The sequence below is a fragment of the Glandiceps talaboti genome, chromosome 10 (assembly GCF_964340395.1).
Source record: "Glandiceps talaboti chromosome 10, keGlaTala1.1, whole genome shotgun sequence".
Classification (NCBI taxonomy): domain Eukaryota; kingdom Metazoa; phylum Hemichordata; class Enteropneusta; family Spengelidae; genus Glandiceps; species Glandiceps talaboti.
In genome coordinates, this window is record NC_135558.1 from 24,669,489 (window position 1) to 24,693,097 (window position 23,609).

Sequence of the window (23,609 nt, forward strand, 5' to 3'; positions counted from 1 at the left end):
TTTTCCTAAGTATAATAGAATTGCTTTTATAATTACACTGAAGTTGAGTGATCGATATCTTGTTGGCTCCATATAAACTTCATTAATTGATAAAAATATTATAGTAACAGTTCTTAAAAGATAATAATTTAGATTATATTTTTTTAAAACTCTTTTAATGTGGTTTTTAGGGTTATAGATGCTTCGACTTTTTTGTTTTCTTTGATCATGTTCAAAGTTTTCATCTGAAGATTCATCTAAAGATTTATCTAAAGATTCATCTAAATGTTTATCTAAAGGTTTGTTTAACGAATTACAGCAGTCAAAACAGTGAAACCTTCCATAGATGTTACCACAAATGTTTTTACAAATATCATCACTAGGTATATTGAATTTTCTACATATGTTACAATGTATGATGTTATACCAGTTTATGTCTGTCATCGAATCACAACAATGAGATGATTTTCCAAACAGTGTACCGTAAATGTTAGTACAATCACGAGTTGTATTTGTTACACCATTTCGTTTACATAATTGACATGCCATTATATAGTTAGTTTATTATATTATTTTAATAGTTAGTTTATTATATTATATATTTTTTTGTTAAATAAACTAATAATATTCCACCACCAGCTAAATAAATATATTGGTATGTCTTCATGTTGTTAGAAGGTTGATAATAGTCACTAAATTCAGGTTCATTCTTAAGACTGGCAAGACTACTTTGTGTACTCTGTGGATGAAATTCAAGATACAAATTTAAGTTTTGATCAGTCAGAACCAGATTTTGTCTCGCATGAACATCTAAATTTTTTTGTTTCGCTATAAAATCCAATACTTTCTGTCTATGTTCCAACCATACCTCTCGATCTTTATTGAAATTCTCCAAAGCTAAATCATGTCTCTTTAATTCTTTTTCATGTTCTTCTTTCGTATCGCCTGTAACTGTCTTACCTATATAACTAGCTCCAACAAAGGCAGTTGCATTTAAAATAGCTCCACCAACCAACATCGCAACTGCCGCACCCATTATATATAGTATATATTATAACTATATTAAATTATATTAATTCGATATAATGATTCGATAGTAACTCCATTGTGTTTGAAAAGAATTACCAGTTTATCTTTAATACTAAGATTTGGGTCTTTGAGTACTTCTTTCAAAGCAGATGTCTCAGCTAACTTATTGTGTAAAATATCAGTTTCTTTATTATATTTTAAGATATGAATCTCAATTCTACCTAATTCTTGTTTTTCATCTTGCGTTAATTCTTCGATTTTTTGTCTGTTTTCCAATTCTTTTTTTCTATCATACAAATATTCTAAACTCTTGACTGCTGTATCAATTTCTTTACGCATGATTGTATATTCAGGGTTGAGTTCATTCCATTCTTCAATTTTGTTTTCAACCTTACCAATTTCATCTTTATTAGCTGCAGTGTCTCTTCTGAGATAAGCTTGATAGTCCCTTAATTGTCCAATCATTGGTGGTGTTAAATCTATAGCTTCAACTTCATCCACATTTAAAGGACCGGTAGCAGCAGTGTCAACAACAGTGTCCTCGAAAAGCCTATTAGCAGCTGCAGTACCAATTTTACTTTTTATTGTACTTTTGGCTAAAAGTTTACCGTTTCTTGTAATCCGTTGATTTTTTATGTTATCATACTACTATCCATCCTTTGCATATGTATTTAATCGTAATTCAGTTCGATTAACTGGCACGCCACTTTTTTCGATAACTGCATCAATAGTTTCCAACAACACTTTAGTTTTTAATTCAGTCAATTTATCTGCTGCACTGCCTTCTGTGAATGATGTTTCTTGAAAGTCTTGCTCCATTAATTCAAAATCCAACGAATCTTGTTCGTAGTCTGTCATTTCCAAGTCTTCTCCAGGGTCACCTACATTTTCATCTACATTTTCCTTAAAAGGATTAATATTAAAAGGATCAAAGTCAGCCATCTTATATTATAAAGCTATATAATATTATATAAATAAGTAACTTAAAAATATTGCACCGATTATTATTCCCATCGTTGAATATTCATGAACCAATGTCATGCTCTGGTGTTAGTGCTGCTACTGCTGTCTCTGCTTCTTCTTCGGCTGTCACTGTTGTCTCTGCTGCTGCTACCGCTACTTCTGCTACCGTTTCGTCTGCTACCGCGTCTAGTCGTTGCACTGGAGCATCATGACCTTCCATTTCTTTTAATGCTGATTTTTTTACGTCATTATTTATGTTGTTATAACCGAACTTCATATCTTCTGTCGCCTGTTGTAAGAAATTGTTATAACCCGCCACATTTGTATTCAAATTTATAATCATTTTACTCGGGATTAACCATAAAGAAGGAGAAATGGCTAGATCTAACTTTACCCTCGTTGTATTGATTACATTTTGATAACGAGGTATACTGTTGTCTTCATTAATGCCTCTCGTCTCATCCTCGAGTAATGAAATCATTTTTTGTCTCGTTTCTTGACCGGCACCGCCAGAGTTTGCTATACTTACTCGCGTGTCTGCTTGACTTCCTAACACGCAATATACATAAGCTTCGATCGATCGATTCAATCTTCCTAGACCCGCTTGTGTGAAGCCTGTGCTGTTTTCTAAGACAAAATAATTGTACGGCTTATAATCGGCATTTTGAAATTTATACCAATGCCAACTTCTGCGAGCCTCATCTGGAGCCCAAGGGTTTACAACCATTGTACTTTGATATTTATATTGAATATCTTTTATATATGCTTTTTTCCACCACTCATATCCGACCCCTATACCATTGTTTCCTGATGTGTCATACGTGAATCTGAAATCTGTATTATAATCTAATTCGAATTCATCGTATATTCTATGATAAGACGGTACATCATATAAATTATCGGTTTTATTAAAAGTGTCGGGGTCAGGTGTCAGGTAGTGGGCAAGAAAGTTCATTCAATATACGGCGTATCGTAAAGTACACGTGAAATCTAAAAAATGATTGAATCTGTTTAGGGATATCATCATTATACAAATGATCGTGAATACTAACACCACATCCAGTCGTAGCTAACCAAACAGCAAAATTCAATTGTCGATCCCATTAACCCATATTTGGACCTTTCAACCATTTGTTGGCACTGCCTGCATTTTTATGAATTAATATGTAGTTTTTGAATATATCTCTCAATTTTATATTGAATCGATCAGTTTCGCTTACATAACAACCATGTTAACTAATATGTCTCGTATATCCACGGACCTTCCTTTATCAAATGGTTGATGTAGTGCATAGTTAGCATTTTGTGCTAAAGTAAATGGTTTTGGAAAGTGCGGCTCCAGTTGAGATGGTTCCGGTATGACTAAAGGTGGCTTTGGCTTTGTCTTCGTCTTCGTCTTCGTTCTTGTTAATGGTCGTGATTCTATATAAAACAGTCTATATAAATTTGGCTTTCTTGTTAACTTCGTAGATGGTAATCCTAATGACCACATTTTTCAAGTTCTATATTAAAAGGTTTATATAAAACTATATAAAACATACTAATAAATTTCCATAATTATCTTGAAATATACGTCTGTTCCTAGTATCTTGTATTAATTTAAGAACCCAGTATTCATTCAAAAATTTAACTTCTTGATTGTCCTCTGAGTCAGGAAATAAACTTAAGAATTCAATAAGTTTAAAAAAATTCTTTTTTTCGACTTCTTTACAAAAGGCTAAAATAATTTGATATAAACTTTGATCTTTCAATTTTGTTCCTGTATTTACAGTTAATACGTGCATATTTTTCTTCTCAAGTTGTCCCATTCGAGCTCTACATTAAAACCAAGGACGTCTTTGTACTTGTTTAAAAATTTTGTGATATTATGCTCTCCAAACATTTTGCTAAACTGTTGTCAAACTTTTGCTAAACTGTTGTACTATACATTAATATTTTTAATATTTTCAATCGGTTCCCAAGAATTGAATTTATCGTCATATCCTAACCATTTTACCAATGCGTATTCATGGCCTTTGATTTTTTTCTTACGTAATATTTTTTCAATTTTATAATTTTTCGATTTCTTAGTCATGTCAATCGATAATTCTTGCTCATAAAATGTGCCTTCAATGTCTTCACCCGATAAATCTTCCAGAGTGTAAACAATAACGGGACCAAAGATAATTTGTTTGATTTTGAAAAGTTCACGTGTGTAGTTTGGTAGATATCCTTTGGCAAACACGTTCTTGTATTTGGAAATTCTCACGGTATCACCGATATTAAACTTCGGAGTTCCATATTCAACAGTGAGATAAGCACCGTACAAATTATACCAAACGATATTTTCATTCTTTGGTAATGATGCTTCCTTCGGAGTCATGTGGATTGAATTGTGATAGGTATTGTTATAACCATCCACTAATCGATCTAGTACGTCAACCCATTTTCTAGTCTGTTTATCAGTAAAATATTTATACATACGTGATTTAAGTGTCCTGTTAAAACGCTCAACAACCGATGCTTTTTTATCGGATCGTGTACTAAACCACTCAATTTCGCGATTTTCAAAGAGATCTTTAACATGCTTATTGTAAAATTCCCGTCCTTCATCAAATTGAATTTTACTCGGTTCACGGTCTTTAAAAATTAACTCAAAGGAGTCAGCCATTTCAATACCACGTTTTGACTTGAGTGGTATCGCCCAGGCATACTTCGATAACACATCGATAACAGTCAGGATGTAACGATACCCCTGGTAATTATTCATTTTATTCATCTCTACAATGTCAGCTTGCCACTGATCATCGATTCCAGAAACAATTACTTTGTGGTAAAAGAACTTTTTAATCGCTGGTTTGTGCATAGTGTAAACTTCTTGTTCTTCCAGCCATTGTTTCAATTCTTTATATTTAATTTTTTGTTTTTTATCTTTCTGATCTTCTTTGATTTTACGCCACAATTTTGTGATGCCGCTGTATGCTAAATCAGAATTATAATACAAGTCTCGCAAATACTGGTCCATATTAGTAAACTATAAAGTAATATTTATTATAGTTACTATATTTATTATTTTTCAATTTCTGAATATCCATTCAGTTTATAATACTTCATGTAACGTTCCAAAGGTGGAGCATAATTAGCAGCTTTTTGCATTTCAAGAGACTTCATGAATACTTCTTGAATAAATTCCTGAGGTGTTTCAGTGTTTACATTTGCCTGCGTATATGTTAGTAATTCTTTAAAATTCAACCTCGGCACTTTATCCGATAGTTTTAAGTTTTGGTTGACAACTGTAACGACTATTGGAACAGCTGCTAATAAACTAACAAAAACTGGGATTACAGGTATTGCAGCTAATGCACCAACTCCTGAAATAATCCCACTAGTAATAAGTATTCCTTTATTAACACAACTTAATAATTTGTAAGAACGCCTATATGCACTACATACCCGTGTAAGATAATTACTCAAATCCTGTATTGTGGTAACTTGGTCAATCATTTTGTGGTATTACCTTATATATATATATATATATAAATATTATTTTTTTTGATAATTAAATCGATCAATCATCATGACGGACAACTGGTGTATCATTTATATATGTAAATATATTTTTATTACAAGGTTTGATAATTAAAGTGGAATGAAAAGTTATTCTTCTAAAAGTACGAATAAAGACAACAGCATTAATATTGACTTTAACCTTTTTTTCAGTATGAATTAATCGAGACACAAATGTTGGTGAAATTTTCTTGTTTATAACGAGTGTTGAATGAGATATTTTAGTTTTATCATCGAAATTTATATTAAAATTAACTGTGGTATTCTCGTTACTATTAAAATTACCAGAGTCTACAAAATGTTGAATGTGATAAGTTCCTGGGTCTAAAAAGTAAGAATTTCTATCACTATCAAAAGTTACTTTATTCGTGTTTATTATATTAGAATATTCATTTATAAATAACCTAATAATTTTTTTACGGTCTAATTCAATTATCGCAATTTCCTCCTCTCTCTCTCTCTCGCTTCCGGTTTTTTAGGCTTTGGAGGCAGAATCGGTTTTAATTTAAATGTATTATTTTCGTATTCTAAGTAATATTTAACACCTGTGATTGGTTTCTTAAATTTAACATCCCTAAGATCATTGAGAGATAAGCTGAGAGATAATGTTGTGGTCATTGTATATAATTAATCTATTTAAAATACTTTAAAATCTATAAGAATCATACGTTTCAAAGTTATTGTTTTGATATCTAGAAACTTTAACCCTTGTGTTATTGCATATAACACTTCATTTGTTTCCCGTTTTGAAACTCCTCCTCCCAAAACAAAACCTGTAGAAATAGGACCAGGAGCATTAGCTGCAGGAGCTGTAGGAGCTGCAGGAGCTTTAATATTTTCTGTAAAAGTAACATTAATATTCCCATTTTCAATATGAATTTCAATAGTTAATAATGTACGTTGGTCACATGCTATTGAAAATCCATCTAAAAGAATATCGCATTCACCCTCAGTATTTAATTTAATACATTTAATAATAATGGTACCACTGGTTACTTTCTTTATATCATCCGTCATCGCATTATTAGCAGTAAACATTTTTAGTTTAGCCTCATCAATAGGTGTTAAACCTAATGTTTTAAACTGATTATCATAAAATAACTGAATAGTTCCTTCGTCAATCTTATAACTACAATACCATTCCCCTGAATTCATAATTCTACTAAAGTATTGCCATTATTTACTAATGTTGTTGTCTCATTCATTTTTAAATGCAGTTTTGGATCCAGCAGGTCTAGTCTAGGATCTGGTTCCGGTAAATAGTGTCTGATATCAGTTAAACTAAATGTCTTATCATTGTTATTATAAACTAACACATAAGGAACTCGGTCAGTTAAACCATGGTCAATAGTAGTTAATGGTTTTTCAAGCATTTCAATGAAGTCTTGTGGTAATTCAAAAGTATAGAATTTAGTGTCTCTGTTGCTATACGCAAAACCAAATGGTACATGATGTTTTGTTACTTTATATTCCTCGATTGTCTCATATATATCATTTAAGTCTACTAAATTGTTGGTATGTTCGTGTGATTGAACTGCCGCTGGTTCTAAATTAAATATTTTATTTTCATTTTTCCATCTAAAGACAAAATCTTTATTATTATGTCGTCCGGATAAATTCGATGTGTTAACATCTCTGAGATCATTAAGTGCATATCCTTGTGGTGTTATCATACCTAGTCCAAAATTTGATGGCATATTATATATTTATTATTTCGTATATATTATATAATATAAAAAAAACAATGAAGTTGTATATAAACAATAAATTTAATGATATCACTATCAGTTTTACAGAAACGCTGACTGGTTATAAACAGATACGATTGTTGGAGTGTAAATTATATAATTCCTGGTATAATATTACGAAAGAAAACAATGAAATTGCTTTTACCGCTAACAATAAAACATCAGTTAAAAAGTAGAATCGGGTAATTACAATGTAGAAACATTATCACTAGCGATTGGTAGATCAAAATTGATTAATTTTAAGGGAATTTTGCCAGCAGGAAAAACACAAATGGTACTCGGTGATAACGTTAAAGTAGACTTTTCAAAACCTAAGAATTTTGCTAAAATACTTGGTTATAAAGAGAAAGAATATATTTTATCGGGTATTAGTCCAAACAAAGCAGATTTTCTTCCTGTGACTGAATATGTAGTCTACTGCGATATTATAGATACACCTAATAATTACATCAATGGAAAAAGGTCTAATTATTTACAAATTTTAACGATACAGGAAAATAAGGGTGAAATAGGAGAACCTGTCACTTATTCATTTCCTGCTAATGTTCCAGTACCCATCAAGAAAATGAATATAACTAATCTTCGAATTTGGATAACTAATCAAAATAACGAACTAATAGATTTTAATGGTTGGCCAATTTCATTTCAACTTGAGCTTACTTAAAGGTACTAACGTTTACCTAAATCAACGTGACCATATGCTAGCGTGTTACGATGATCAAGGACATAACGTTTATCATTGAAGCAACTCAAAGAAGTTTTATTGATTGTGTAACTACCAATCTGATGATTTATCGATCGTATAGTATTCATGGAATGTTTCATTTGTAAATTTTCAAAAAGTACAGTCTTATATTCTTCGTGGGTGATATTCTTTTTAATAACTATTTTTTTCATTCCTTTTGCTTTTCGAGTTGATGAAGTTTCTGTGATATAAGAATACATTTTACTTTGAAGTCCAATAAATTCAGTGATTGGTACACCGGCACATTCATCTTTCATTTTACCGATTATCTTTTTTTTATAATCAAAATAGTATGGACTCTCAGATGAGTAATCACTATTATCGAACAGGTCTTTATCTTGATAGAAATCTTTATAAGAGTCATTAGTTTTAATTTCATACATTAATGAATCGGTATCTGTGAATAGTAATTTTGCTTTTGAACCATATTTTTCTTTGATATATTTGTAATGAAAGTCATACATTAAAGTTTTGGATAAATCAAGAATACACATTCCAACATATAAAGGTTGATTTAAAGTTAATCTTTCCTTTTTATTTTCAACAGCAACCAATCCTTTCGTTAAAATTTTTGCGTAACAAAAGTTGGTTTAGCTACTAATTTCTTCATTTGTTTTTGAGATGTACATAATTTTATATTATGATGCTTACGTACATTCATCATAGTTCGTCCAAATACAGAATTATTCATTAGTTTGAAGAAATCTTTTTTGAATGCATTTTTAGCTTTCTTTCTTTTTTCCGTGTTAAATAAAATGTATTGTGACATCCACTTTGATTGATTAAACACAATGGCTCTGTGAATTTTAGTGATTTTTAAACCGAGTGATAAATATTGTTTTAAGTTTTGGAAATGAAGTACGTAATTCCTTTTTGGTTTCAAAGTTGTAGTTAATTTCTCTATATTTCCACATTTGATATTAAATAAGTCACGTATCTTTTTGTTATGTGGTGATAACATGTCTTCAGTAATACATAATCTCTCAGGTGCTAAAGGATAATCATTGTGGAGATCATGCAACTCGCTAGGATATTCAAGATCGACTTCAAGGATTAATCCATGGTCACTTTCATTGGTATAATTATCTAAGTATTTACAGTCTTTACAGTCAAGCTCATTTACATCAACCCATTTAAATCCATGTGTTGGTAAAGATTGAACCATTGCCCAACCATAGAGATTATTAGCATCTAAATACATGATATACTTTGATTCCTGAGTCGGATCATAATCTTTCATGTATGGATTGTTTGCCTTTGCATGACCAGCGGATATATAAGAGATACCACCACGAAGACCTTTTTCAATAAAGAGATGCATATCTATATCCGTTAATAGTTCGAGATTAATTTTAGTCATTTTTAAACATGCATCCCAAGATAAACCAGGAGCACTGAAGTAATGACAAGGATCGAGATTATAGTATAGATTGCATGTCTTTCGGAAATTTTCAAATACATCCGTTAGTAATAATACATCAGTTTTAAGATATAGATCATGATAATCACCCATGGTTTGCATATTAAAATGCTTCCAAATATCTTGCGCATGTACATAATCTTCATCGGTTATACCAACCTCATTTAGAATAGAATAGAATTTTTCCTTTAGTGGAAGATTAACGTCCTTGAATTTTTCGGTGGAATCCATATAGTCATAGGGGTATACACCCTTCCGTGTTAGTAATTTTAAGCTATTGGGGAATTCCTGTTCTGTGTATTTGAAATCACTTGTGTTATTTATTAATTTTTCTAATTATTCCATCATAACAGTAAATCAAAGATGACAGGACTCGTGTCTGGCAGTTTAGGGCAAGAGTCCATGTTTAATAACTGGTAAAAGAGGCTCTTGCTGGCCCAAACAGGCCTTTGCAATCCAACAATGCTAAAACTGTCTTAACAATAAACTATGGAAACATAACTAACTGTAACATGAAAGTTAAGCATACACATGTGCGTCTTGGCCTAAAATCAATGATGAAAATAAAGTTATTTGGTCTGTATATGGTAGACACTACATGATTGTCAACTTAGAAAGCTTAGGATGAAAATGGTCACCATAAATGCATTACAAGAAAGCTATTCTGTAGGGTGGGTGGGAGGGAAAGGTTGCGAGACAGAGATAAGGCGAGCGTATTCACTCTAACACTACAAATAGTAGAATGACGAACAGACAGGCAAGTGTTCCCGTAGAGGGCGCACTTCCCAGCAATGACAAAGTCTTAATTATGTAACATTTCTCATATGTGTATTTCCAAATGTTACTGAAATTATTCCATCATAACAGTAAATCAAAGATGACAGGACTCGTGTCTGGCAGTTTAGGGCAAGAGCCCATGTTTAATAACTGGTAAAAGAGGCTCTTGCTGGCCCAACCACTGCCAAACACAGTCCGACGCATTACATACACAAATGTATTTTCAGCAGCTATTAGAATGAATACCCTGACTCATCTGAAAAGTAACTAAATACCTAGTTTCAAATGGAATGCTTAGGTATCTGAGATAGGCATCAGACTGCCAGTCACCCTGAAGTTTAATCAGTTCGCCTGGAACATTACAGGAGAAAGCATAACTCGCCCCTCCCCTACGTAAACTATGACCTGAATACATACCGTCCGGGTAACCACATTTCTTAACCAACTGTTTCAGCCCTCTAACTAAGCCTGCATGTGTTAAAGGTACTAAGGTACCACTTTCAGGAAATACAAAGGCTGGGCTTGATGGGGCAGCCGGAATAAGATCACACATATGATTAAATGCATGCTTTGGACATAACACAGAACCTGGAATACATGCTATGGGAATTGTTAAGCAACGTTCCCGAAATTGAATGGTTTTAGACCAGGTCACTCCCACCACAAGGCCAAAGTCACTAACACTTATCTTGCCTCTGCAAAGGTGTTTACTGGGATCAAAGTCTTGGATAGATTTCGGCACCAAGTTTGATTTGCGGAAAAAGGAAAAGAATCCTAAGAGGATGGCTGCCCAAAGAGTGACATCTTTTGGACTTGCCATATCAAGCAACTTGTAAAATTGAAGTAACATGCTCGGTGTTATTGGTAACTTTTGACTTGTTGGTTGGAGAGAGTGCCTAGAAAGACCCTTTAACATGAGTTTAACAAAAAAATGGTCACCTGCTACTGGTTGCAATCCTTGAATGCGATGCAGACTTCTAATGGCATGTAAATAATTATACAATGTACCAAGTGATGTGACAGACCTTGTTAAAAATTGTAGAAATCTACACACAGTTTGAACTGATGCTGGGACTGGTAAAAGTCCAAAATACTGACAGAACAAGAAATAACCCTTGAGTTGAGATGTTAAGTTGCGGCGGGTGCCCTCAGCTAAAGCAGACCTGATTGAGTTATCAACCTCACCATCTAGGACTTGAATGGCTGTTTGTGGTTGACCTGCAATAGAATAATTACCATTCATTGAAAAAATTGACGTGTGAATCTGTGACATGTCTTTCAGCCATGCTGTCAGCATTAACCTTTGATTTGAATTCTTGCTCGTAGTTTGGGTGGAGGTGCCATCTACTTAGCGCGTCAGCTAAACGATTTTCAGTGCCAGCTATATGTACTGCACGCAATTCGAACTCGTATGTGGCAGCAACCAACCACAATTCCCTAAGGCAAGCAAGCATGAACTTATCCCTAGCTCTACCAGTGTTTATTACCCATACCGTGGCTTGATTATCACACAAGACTTGAATTCTCATTCCACTCCACTGACTACCCCATAGTTTAACAGCTATAGTTACTACTAGCAATTCAAGAGCATTTATGTGAAAGTCGTTGACCTGTATATACTGTGGGAACTCATAATGGAAATACTGATTATTACATAAACCTCCCCCACCGGTAGGGCAGGCATCACATGAGAATATCTCATCAGGATTACTCCACAGACTGTCATTGATCATAGAAACCCCATTATATACATCGAGAAACCGAATCCACCACTTTAGATCAGCTCTGAAACCAGTGTTGAGGTAAATGTGATAGTGACTATAATTGATGGAGCACAAAAGCTCTAACATTCTGGCTAAAAATAACCTACCCGGCTTTACGCATTTGGCTATGAATGAAAGTTTGCCAATAAGAGACTGTAGTTTGCGCTTAGTTGCTCTAGTTTTATCCACCCACTGGTGGAGCTCTCCCTTAATGTCCACAAGTCTATCTGGGGTTACTTCCATCGTCATGGTAACCGTATTAAGTTGAATACCCAGAAATGTCATAATGTTGGTGGGGGAAACAGCTTTTTGTACTGACTCCTGTAATCCAAGACTGTCCAGTACCCTACCAAGTGTTTCTAATGCAGACTGAGCTTCACTTTGTGATTCTACTCCACCAAAATCATCTAGGTAATTGACACATTCATAACCCTGTTTTTGTTTGGCATATATATAACCAACAGCGCTAGTAGTACGTTGACAGGCCAACGCTGCCGTGCGTAATCCAAATGGTAATGTCATATCAAAAAACAGAAGATCTCGCCATGTATATGCAAGCAAATTATAATCCGCTGGGTCTACAGGTATTTGTCTGTAAGCTCTGCTTAAATCACGCTTAAATAATAAACAGCCCCTCCCCTTCTTACTAATCATGCTGGTGAAGTTATCAATGGATGGATATTCAAGCTGAAAGGGTTCCCCTAAATATTCCCCCTTTGGAATACCATCATTGACGGACCGGTGAGGTGGAAAGCTGAGATCGAATACAATGCGTCTGTCTGCGCTATCTTTCTTTTCAACTGTTTGCATGGGAGATGTTACTAATGCCGAGGCTAGGGGGTTACTTGTAAAGGGTCCCGCAGTTGCCCCTGCGTTTACCTCTCTGGTGATCCATCTATCCACATGATCAGCGTAATTTACTGCGGATGCATGATTTTTAGTTGTGGAAGTGGGGAGCTCAGAAGCTGTATAGTACACTGGCCAACCATACTCTAAAAATTCGCAAACAATTTTATCACTATAATCTTGTAACTCTGCCCTCCATATAGGTATGACTAAGTTAGATGATATTGGTATTCTGCACCCACTAAAATTAGGTAACCCTGACTGGGCTACACAGTTATGGATGGAAATCACTTCATGCAAATTAAGAGGTGACCTTGGTGGCCACCTGATACCTGTACTGCTTGCTGGTTGGACATGATTAAGTTGAATAGTGTCCATACTACTGGCCATGTTACTGGATGACTGACTATCAACATCACTTTGTAGTTTTAGTATTCTCGTTGTGAACATTACTGAATGACTCACTCAATACATCTGATTCACTGTTTGTTGTAGTATTGCTTAAAACTATACCACCAAATGACCGATTCTGAACATTGCCCCCTAGTCTTGTATTCTGTGTGCTAATTTCATGACCCACTTACTGATTAAATCCTTGGGGATATCAATGTCTACTAAATCTAAAGCATTAATATTGCCCTCTAACACCTCAACTATGGTAGAGGATGAATCAGTTACCATTGAGCTAGTGTGCTTTGCAGTGTAGGTCTCACAGCAACTAAGTTTACCCTTATCTAAACACATAGGGGTTATAGCCCAGTTATCATGGTGATTGTTACTAGCACTACATGTGTGTGTGCCCAACCCTTCCTGTACATCAGGGTAACTAGAGGCAGAGACTTCACATAACTGGCCTCCGCCCTGAGTATTAGGAGTACTCAATGAGCAGCTGTTACTCTTATTAACAACTATGTCATCATTATTGGCATCCCCCAGGGATACCTCATGGTTATCAAGGACAGTGGTTTCACTACCACAAATTGTATTGACAGCACCCCAATCATCACTATCAATGTATTCATTATTACATGCATCATTCCCCTTTGTTAGAGACTGATTTTCACTACTTTGAACTGTAAGTGCATTACTATTACAGATATTAACTTCACATCTACTCTGTACTGTTTGTACAGCAATATCACAACAGTGATGATTTGTTAAATGCTCTGTAGTGAGTAAAAGATTACAATTAACCCCAACATCAACCTTTTCACACTGCTGTGCATATGCAATGAAATTATCATTTCTAACAAATGAATTGTTCATGTAATTGTAATTGACATATCTACCTCTGACCTATCCATGCTTGACTGCTGACTGTCTTTTTCTCTATACACCTTGTCTTTCCATGGGCAGGCACATTTGGGATGTTTTACCCAACTGTTACGTATTTTGATACAGGCCTCACAACAATGCTTGAACATACACTCATCATCTTTGTCACATTTGTTGTTTTGGTACTTATAACAGACATTCAGTTGGTCCTTCTTCTTTAGTCTGCTGGGCATTGGCTTGCTATCTCTCCTTATCTCATTTAAGCATGGCAATAAATACTGCTCTCTGAGATCTGTATTGTCATTAGTCCATGTTTTCATCCCAGACTCCATGTCTGACAGCAAAGCACCTTCAAATTTCAAAATGGCATCCCATGGGAACAAGTTGGCATCTTTCATGAGTGACTGCAAATGTTGTAGTCTTTGAAGCTTTTCCTCCTCTGATACCATGGGTAGTTGTAAAATGGCCAAATTACCCTCTATGAATTCAGGCATGGATAAATCATCATATTTTGGAGTAGTGCCAGTAAATGTTCTCGCCCTTACGAACATGTGTGGCCATAACACCTGTCGCTGTACATGGTCAGGTCTGGTGTTGAAACGCATTGACTTCAATGTGACATTACCTGTTTTTGTAGACATATCAGTAGGAATGTCGCATGGCATTGGTGTTGCGGCAGTGGTACGGCTCGGTCCTTCTGGTTGTGACCATGGAAACCCAGATGCCATCCTTCGTAGGTTTGGCATGGACAATGCGTCCTTTTCGCGCCCACCGGAAGTGTTTGTAGCACTTTTCTGTACTTTGTCGTTCTCCATCTTTAACTCGGACAGTTGTTGCCGTAAAGTCTCTACTTCTTTTTGATCTTTGAGTCGCCTTATCTCTGCCTGCAATAAATCCTTTTCCTGTTCAAGCGAGACTGTGTCTGGATCTTTGTCAGAATCATGTCCCAGTACCGTTTTACTCACAATTGCCTTGGGTCGGGAAACCGCCATTCTGACCTTCTTTTGTGGCACGATTCTCACTCTCCCTTTCCACGACGAACTGTTGGATTTGAAGTTCTTACTACGGGTATTTGGACGATGTACCCTTGGTGTGGGCTCAAGACCGAGATCCAAAAGTTGTTGCTCTGCATCCGACATGGTGACGGTGAAAATTCAAAAGGTTGCGAGACAGAGATAAGGCGAGCGTATTCACGTTAACACTACAAATAGTAGAATGACGAACAGACAGGCAAGTGTTCCCGTAGAGGGCGCACTTCCCAGAAATGACAAAGTCTTAATTATGTAACATTTCTCATATGTGTATTTCCAAATGTTACTGAAATGAAGCATTCAAGAAATTTAAACTATCTATGAAGACTAAATGAGTACCAACCATTATAGCCATGAACTTTTCCATAGAATGTGGGATAATATCGATCTTTTCATCAAAATTTTCAAGAGTTTGTACGATAAAATGACTGTCATACCCCTTTAAGTTATGAAATATAACGGGTATTTTCTTCGTTACTTGAAAATTAATATTACAGGATTCATGCGCTGAACCACGGTATTTACCGGTAATATGGCAATGGTCACGGACTCATATACAATCTTTTTCATATGATTTTTCACAAATATGACATTGCGTTGCATTTTAAAAACAGTTTTCATCGTTTTTACTCATACACAAAGGTTTATTAAAATGTTGTTGTTTAATATTATTACAATAATCAACTTCCGATAACATCATTTCCATAAATTTCTTAGATGCACCTGGTCCTCTATAAATAACACTTTCTTTACTGAATGTGTCATCGTAACAACAAACTAATTTATATCCGAAACTACATACTTCGTGTTTTTGATAATGTTGAGTGAATACTGTATTATTGTTAGGATGACTGGTATTCACTTTTTCAGTTATCGATTCAAAATCTGCGTAAATAACAAATGGTGCATTTAATTGTTTTGGGTAATTTTTAAATGATAACCATTTATATTCCTCAGTTGGCATTCGTATAGCTTGCGTCCCATTTATTTCAAAACAAATAGGAATGTGTTGATTTAAAATCTCTGCAGTTGTAAAGTGTTGTAAACAATATGTGCAGAAATGTTTTCATCCATCATAATTTGTTATACATTTTGTACCATACATGAACCGATTAAAGTCTTTGATCCAAACATAATGGCTTTGACTATCACCACGAGTTATTAGTAGTAAATCAAGATGATCTTCACAAGTTTGTTTACTAACATAAATTGGATATTCTTGTTTATTTTGATTATAACCAAATACAGAAATAGATAAATTATTTTGGTTTTCAATTTTGGGTATTTGTTTTGTAGTAACTGGGAATGTTATTCCTTTATAATTTACATCATCGATATGTTGTTTGTATTTAGATGATCTATTTTTATTAATTTCAACTGGAAACTTATATGCTAAATGACACCATCTAAAACATTCATTATCATTATTTTGTATGTTAACGAGACCTTTCATTGGATGTTGTAGTTCTTTTGGTAATTTGATATATGAGTTACCTTGTAAAGGTTCGTATCTTACAATATTTACATAAAATTTAAGAAGTGTTTTTATTCGCCAACCAGATCCTTCATGTAGCCATTTAGCGATGTGTTCAATAACTCTTTCGAAACTTGCATTAATTTGTTAAACCATCATTTGTTATTTCTGTCTCCATATTTTTACCATTTTTAACAAATTTTATCTTCAAGGTTAATATTACTTTTATTCCACCTTGATCTTCTAAATTTTGTTCTAAGATTTGTTTTATTAAATATTTATTTTCATTTAACTGTGAATGAGGTTCGTTCTCGGTAATATCAATTTTATATGACTTCACATATCCTTTAAAAGCTCTTTCAAGTTCATAATATCTAGGTAATATTAGAACGCCACCTACATGACGATAACCTCTGTTAATAAGAGTTTGGTATGTGCTATTACCTATTTTAATCATACGTTTGGTAATAGGATTAATGATATATTGTTCCATTAATGGTTGAGGAAGATTGGTAGGAACTGGCCAATCTAAGATATTATAGATATTATCATTTTTTGGATTTTCTCTTCGTTCACTTCGTTCTATTGTTGGTGTGGTATTAGGAACAGGTTGTAATTTACCATTCCATATAAGATTATTATACACACGTCTACCAACTGTTATCATTCGCTTAGTGCGTGTGTTCAAAATCTTTGTCATGTTATATAATGAAAAATTTTGATTTATATCCATTAAAGTATTTATTTGTTTAATTGTAAATTACAAGTTTTTTTTCTATGTCTATACAACGCAAAATAGCTACCTAATTCTAAACTACATTCACAAATATATCTCTTAGGTTGTTTAACGCAAGGTGTACTTCTGTTAAAATGTTTTTTTAAATGACATTCATATTTGTAAGCAAATTTACATTTATCATATAAACCTTAGGTAAATGTTGTAGATTACCATTCTGTATAAGCTTATTGTATACATGTCCACCAACTGTTATCATTCACTTAGTGCGTGGGTTCAAAATCTTTGTCATATTGTATAATGAAAATTTTGAATATTCATATATAAATTTATTAGTTCAATTGATTTTTTCTTCTTAACTTGTAAAACTTGTAAACCTTGTAAACTTGTTAAACTTACAACTTTTCTTTTTATGTATATATAACGAAGGATAACTACCTAATTCTTTACCACATTCACAAATATAATCTCTCTTAAGTTGTTTAACGCAAGGTGTACTTCTCTTTAAATGTATCTTTAAATGACATTTATATTTATATGCAAATCCGCATTTATCACAAGTAAACTCAGGAAAAACACGTTCGCATGTTGGACATGCATCAATATATTGAATTTTATTTTTCTCAGAACATTTTCTTGTGTTTTCATGTTTATTTAAATTATGCCGATGTTTAAAATGTCTATTACATATTTCGCATATATACTCAGGTGCTGAACGATTACAAGAAACACATTTAACTCGCATTGTATATTCGTAAATACTTTGAATGTGTGTATATACCCTGTGTTTTTATCTGTTTAATTGAGAGTACGACATACATACAAGGTGATATATGAACCGTAAACGGTTTGTAAACACTCATTTGTAAGCACTTTGTCAGCCCTAAATTTGTCAGACTATTGATCTTTAACCCGGACATACCTGAGGCTGCCTGAGGGTAGTCATGCGTCACTGAGTCACTGAGGTGTTCACTGAGGTGTTCAATTAGACAAATAACATAATACGATATATGGGTCATAGACGCGTGACGGGGCAGTCAAGCGTAGTAGCATGTCGCTTCGTGTACCAAAATTATATACCGAGATATGATCGATTACTAATGCTTAATTTACCTTATAACAAGTTTAAAACAGACATGTCGCTTCGTGGTCCAAAACCATATACTAAGACAGATGTAATGCTTAATTTGTCTTATAACAGGTTTAAACAGACATGTTGTTTCAGATGATCCAAAACTGATTTTAGTACAGATATAACGCTTAATTTATCTTAAAACTGATAAAAAAATGGGGTATGTCGCTTCGTGGTCTAAAATTATATACTGAGAATTAATTTTAGTACAGATATAAGGATTAATTTGCCTTATAACGTATAAAAAATGGGGTATGTCGCTTTAATGATTCAAAACCGCTATTTTCTATACTACTACCAACCCCCACTAGGGATCCATTTACAAACCAGCCCAACTATGTGCAAACAGTAAACAGTCCATTTCCTTGACTATTGATTACCTCCCATGGTTCAAAGGCCTCAGGGACATTGTTACCTATAAGCAGCCCAATATCTGCATCTATAGTAGGCAAGTGTACTCTTTCCAGATTCGAGTAACCCTTTATGTCAGCCTGGGTCAATATATCATCCTTCACTACTGGAATTTCATCCTGAGTGTATGTTGCTGGGAGTTTAATGGTATAGGTTTCCTGAAGGTCAGTGACTTCCAGCCCTTTGATAACATGACTATCCGTCATCTTGCTTCCTATTATAGTGCGTAAGCTTACTTTCATCTTCTTACCACCAACATTCAACTGTTGTCTGACAGATTCTGTGCAGAAGACAGTATCGCTCCCACTGTCTATAAATGCATATGTCTTAACACTTAGTCCAGTGGCTTTACACTTTAGCCCAACTGGTATAATCACTGGCTTATACGTAAGCTGCCTGGTCTCTATAGCCCGACAATTGGATTCAACTAAAAATAACTTTGACTATAACCATGAGAGAGGGCGCTATAACAATTAATTAACTGAATGCTTACTTAGAACAGTAGCTTTGAAATCGGCATCTCTACAGTAAGTCAACCTTAGAGGATGGACTGTACAATATGACATACTGTTGATTGAAATAAATGAAGTTGAAGGCGTAAGATGCCATTATTATCAATATAAAGATAGTGAGAGTGATGTGTCATTTGAAGACAGTGAGAACGACAGTAAGAATGATGACACAGATAGTTCAAGGAGAGATTGGTTATGATGATGATGATGATGATAGTGATGGTGGTGAAAATGACATGTAAATGAACAAGCTTAGAGGTTTAGCAAAAATCCTTGAAAGGAGAAAATACACAGATATACTACATACACTATGTAAATATCAATACCAATAAACCACATGATGCAATATTCTGTGACTTGAAAGTGTGGCTTGGCTTGTTTGAGTTATTCATTTACTTTCTCTTGACAGTATATTTAACTAAATCAAACAATAACAAGATACAAGACTGCATTTTATAGTGTCATTCAATGTCATTCTGTCCAAGTTTTTATTGTACAATTAGATGATTGAACTAGTACATTCATTAAATAGCATGTGCATCATTCAACATTTGCAACAGTTATTAAGAAGACCTTCAACTGCAACACATCAAGGAAATAATACACTATTGATCAGAAATCAAAGACTCAGTTGGGTAGCTGATCATGTAACAACAGTTACATGTAGTGTATTATTGTATCAATCAAGTACAGTAATGGCAATAATTTTCTTTTAGGTGTATTAGAGAAGTTTTTGTCTACAGATAAAAACTAAGAGCAAGTATCCTCAAAAATAGAGAAATAGTTTTAAAATAATGACAAAATATTTTCAAACATGAATATCTAAAGACATCTTGCTATTAATTAATAAATGGTTATATGCCTACTTCAAAAACACTTTAGCTAAAGGACAATGACATATTTGATAGATTATTTTTGTAAAGGAAAAAAAGTTCCCAAATATCTCGGTACATGCCAAAGAGACAGAAACAGTAAAACACATTGTTTTAATTTTTGCAAAGAGAATGTCTTGTAGACGTTGTTTTACAGGCAGGGTACGTGGATGGTAATGTGATCAGTATATATGTATGTATGAGTGCGTGAATTGTAAAAAAAATTATTTGCCATTTAAAATGGAAATGGGAGGGGGGGGGGGACTTAAAATGTTTTGATCCAGGCAGAGGTGGGGGGGGGGGGGGTACTTAAAAATGTGGGTCTATGGCAAGGGGGGGGGGACTTCTCATGAGGGGAACATCGCCTTTACCAGCAAAGTGCAATTCTTGCACTTTCTTATCAATCCTTATCAGCTCATTACCATAACTAAGTGTTTGCTTTTTGTAATTACATCTGATAAGCCTGAGTCATCGCTGGTACAGGTACTAGGTCAAGACTGAAATGCTGTCAATCGAATGTGTGCAAGTACTATGAGTGTGTTACTCCGCCGCGAGGCACAACTGGCTTGGGTGAAAGGTCACGATTTGGCTTGGGTGAAACGTCACAATGTGCTTGTGCTTGTCGCTAATACGGTTCTCTGATTGGCAGTTATTTATATCCTGATGACATTCACTAGACCTGGATGTTCCATCCTCGATAGCGTTGTTCGGCTGTGTGTCGTATTTTATCGGAAGAACATCCGAGGGCTAGCTGATAGACTAGGTTTTACCGAGGTGTTTCCGACATGTAGAATTTGAGGGTTTGACAAAAAATGTCCTGGCACCCTCCAACAAGTTTTTGTGAAAGTAGCCTAATGTTACTACACTATTGTTACTTTCTTTGTCTTTGCACACAGCTGACAGACCAAGTAACAACACTCGAATCACTCTCATATCTCATATCCCACTCAACTTCTGTATGTACGTACCAGGATCTCACTTGAACTTTAGGGAATTAGCTGAGACTATACACAGTTTGTGTTTAAAAGTCTACACTGGAAACCAAGGCAAGCACCCAGCAAGTGCCTCGTTCATTGACTTCCCCCGAAGCCAAGTGCCCCTGCGAAGTGAAGTGCCTGTCATACCCAAGTGTTCTTTATTGTGACGTCCTTAAAGTCTAAATTTACATAACGCATGGTCAATGGCCAAATAATTAATGCAATCCATATTACAGTTTGCAGGGGCGTTAACATGCCCTAAAAGTATTCTCAACACATTGATGAATGATCACTATGAATCCTAGCTATTTATGAAATGCAGACTGTCGTCTCATATGTACTCGAGTATGCTTGGAATCTTGTGTGGTCTGAATCCGATATCCTTGAGACAGTCTGTTGACCTTTCAGTCAAACTAGGACATGCGATGTTGTTAAAATATTGAGTTTACTGAAAATATGAATATGTCATCTGTGACACTATTTCAACCATCCTAACTGACATTTTGATTTTTTGAAATTTTTGCTCTTCCTTCTAACTGTACTCTGATTCTTCAGTTACACTGGTATTAAGCATAGGGTAAAAGACGAACAAACAATTTTGTTCTCGCGATTTTCCGGATTTCAAATAAAGTTAAAAATTTTGTTTCCTCTCACCTATTTTCCCAATTTTCTTTTGTTATCACTGTCTTATCATAGTTTACCAACTTTGCATTAATTAGCAGATTGCTAATCCTAGAATAAACTGAAGGGCTAATTGCCCAATTAACACATTGCGCAGTGAGTGTAAACATCTACTGATCCGACTAATGGCAGTACACGGAAAGGGAAGCAACTCCAAAAGGATGTGTCCAGAAATTAGCAAAGAAATCAACTATCAAACATTACAATGATGATTCCAGTCCTACAGAACAGTCCTGTACACAATACAATGTTGACAATCCTACAGGACAGCCCTGTGGGAAAAACTGGCAATGATATAGCAGACGTCATGCAGGAAAAACTGGCAATCCTACAGGACAGTCCTATAGGACAGTCCTGTTCTCGTAGGGAATTGTGACAATCTTACAGGACAGTCCTGTGGGGAATTGTGGCAGTCTCACAGGACATGTCAGCTCTATAGGGAATTGTGGCACAGATGAAACATTTGGTTTACAGTACATTCCAACAGGAAGCATTAGGCACTTTTTAGCTTAATTTGTCTGTCAGTGTAAAATGCTAGTATTAACATAGATAGCATTTTTGACATTTGAGAAAATGAAAAACAACAAGTCACCGAGAGTAGATGAAATCCCCAGCAAGCTTCTGAAGGGTATGGATGACAAAGGAATAAAGTTGCTGCATAAGTTATGTAATAAGATCTGGCATACCAAAACCTGGCCAACAGATTGGAAGAAGTCTGTCTTCCACACATTCCCAAAGAAAGGGGACATTAGTTAGTGTAAGAACAACAGAACTATAGCCCTCATCCCCCATGCTAGTAAGGTTCTACTTCATATTTTAAATGAGTGACTTCATCAATATCTGGAAAGAGAACTACATTTGTACCTCCTGAACAAGCAGTGTCAAATTCCATGTGTGAACACTGTTATGATGCCCATATTTTGTGAATGTATTTGTTTAAAATTAATTTAACGAGCTTGGTCGAGAGAGATGTCTTGGTCGAGAGGACATATTTAAATTAATGAGGGTATACGTTACATGTGCAAAGTAGGTCACATTTGAGAGCGCCCTTGTTCGCCCAGGTGAAGATGTTCCTGGAATGCAAGATGCAAATACTTTAGCCAGATGTTAAGTCACTATATAAGAGAGTACAGCTCGAGATTTCAGCAGAGACTGGAAACATCCGAGTGGACAAGACTTGAAGGGAGATATCCATTAGAATTGGAGTACTTGAAGGATGAAAGCATGAAATGAATAGCGGAGTGCAAGATTGAGGAAAAGTGGTGAAAGTTGGTAAAAGTTGAAGCTTACGGCTCTGAAGTGCTGGATGGAAAAAGGTACAATTTTGCCTCGTCGGTGTATTTGCATATTGCCACGTCAGTCAACTGTACATGTGTACCCTTCTAACGTAGACAATTCTCGGACTTAATCTATCGTACAACTGAACTATACTGTGAACTCCTTTGAACTCATTGACGCTTTTCCAAGTTACTGTTCTGCGGCGAACCCTCGAAATTATAGTAACTTTTGAATACACTGTGCTCTCGACCAAGTAAGGTATTTAGTAGTGATACTTGTAAACTTTGTTTCATTCTTAGCCATTTATTTGTGTAAATAGTTTATTAATTTTTGAGGTTGAAGTAAAATTCCTTTCTTCAAACTTCATGGTGTACACTTCACTTTGTTTCTATTTGGGTAATTTCTACCGTAATA

General features: G+C 34.8%; 1 protein-coding gene across 1 annotated transcript; it reads right to left on the reverse strand.

Moving 5' to 3' along the window:
• Positions 1–9,850: 9,850 nt before the first annotated feature.
• Positions 9,851–15,230, reverse strand: LOC144440775 (integrase/recombinase xerD homolog). Its single transcript, XM_078130154.1, has 2 exons — positions 14,717–15,230; positions 9,851–11,425 (listed from the first exon to the last, which is right to left on the reverse strand). Exons 1-2 carry the CDS (start codon positions 15,228–15,230, stop codon positions 10,431–10,433), a joined length of 1,509 nt encoding a protein of 502 aa, XP_077986280.1. The 3' UTR covers positions 9,851–10,430.
• Between the last annotated feature and the right edge of the window lie 8,379 nt (positions 15,231–23,609).

Coding starts and splice junctions, on each gene's coding strand:
- LOC144440775 (XM_078130154.1), bottom strand. CDS start 15,230: ATGTCGGATGCAGAGCAACAACTTTTGGATCTCGGTCTTGAGCCCACA. Junction 11,426..14,716: donor TGATATGTCTACAAAAACAG/GTAATGTCACAT, acceptor ATTCTATTGCAG/GTCAACCACAAACAGCCATT.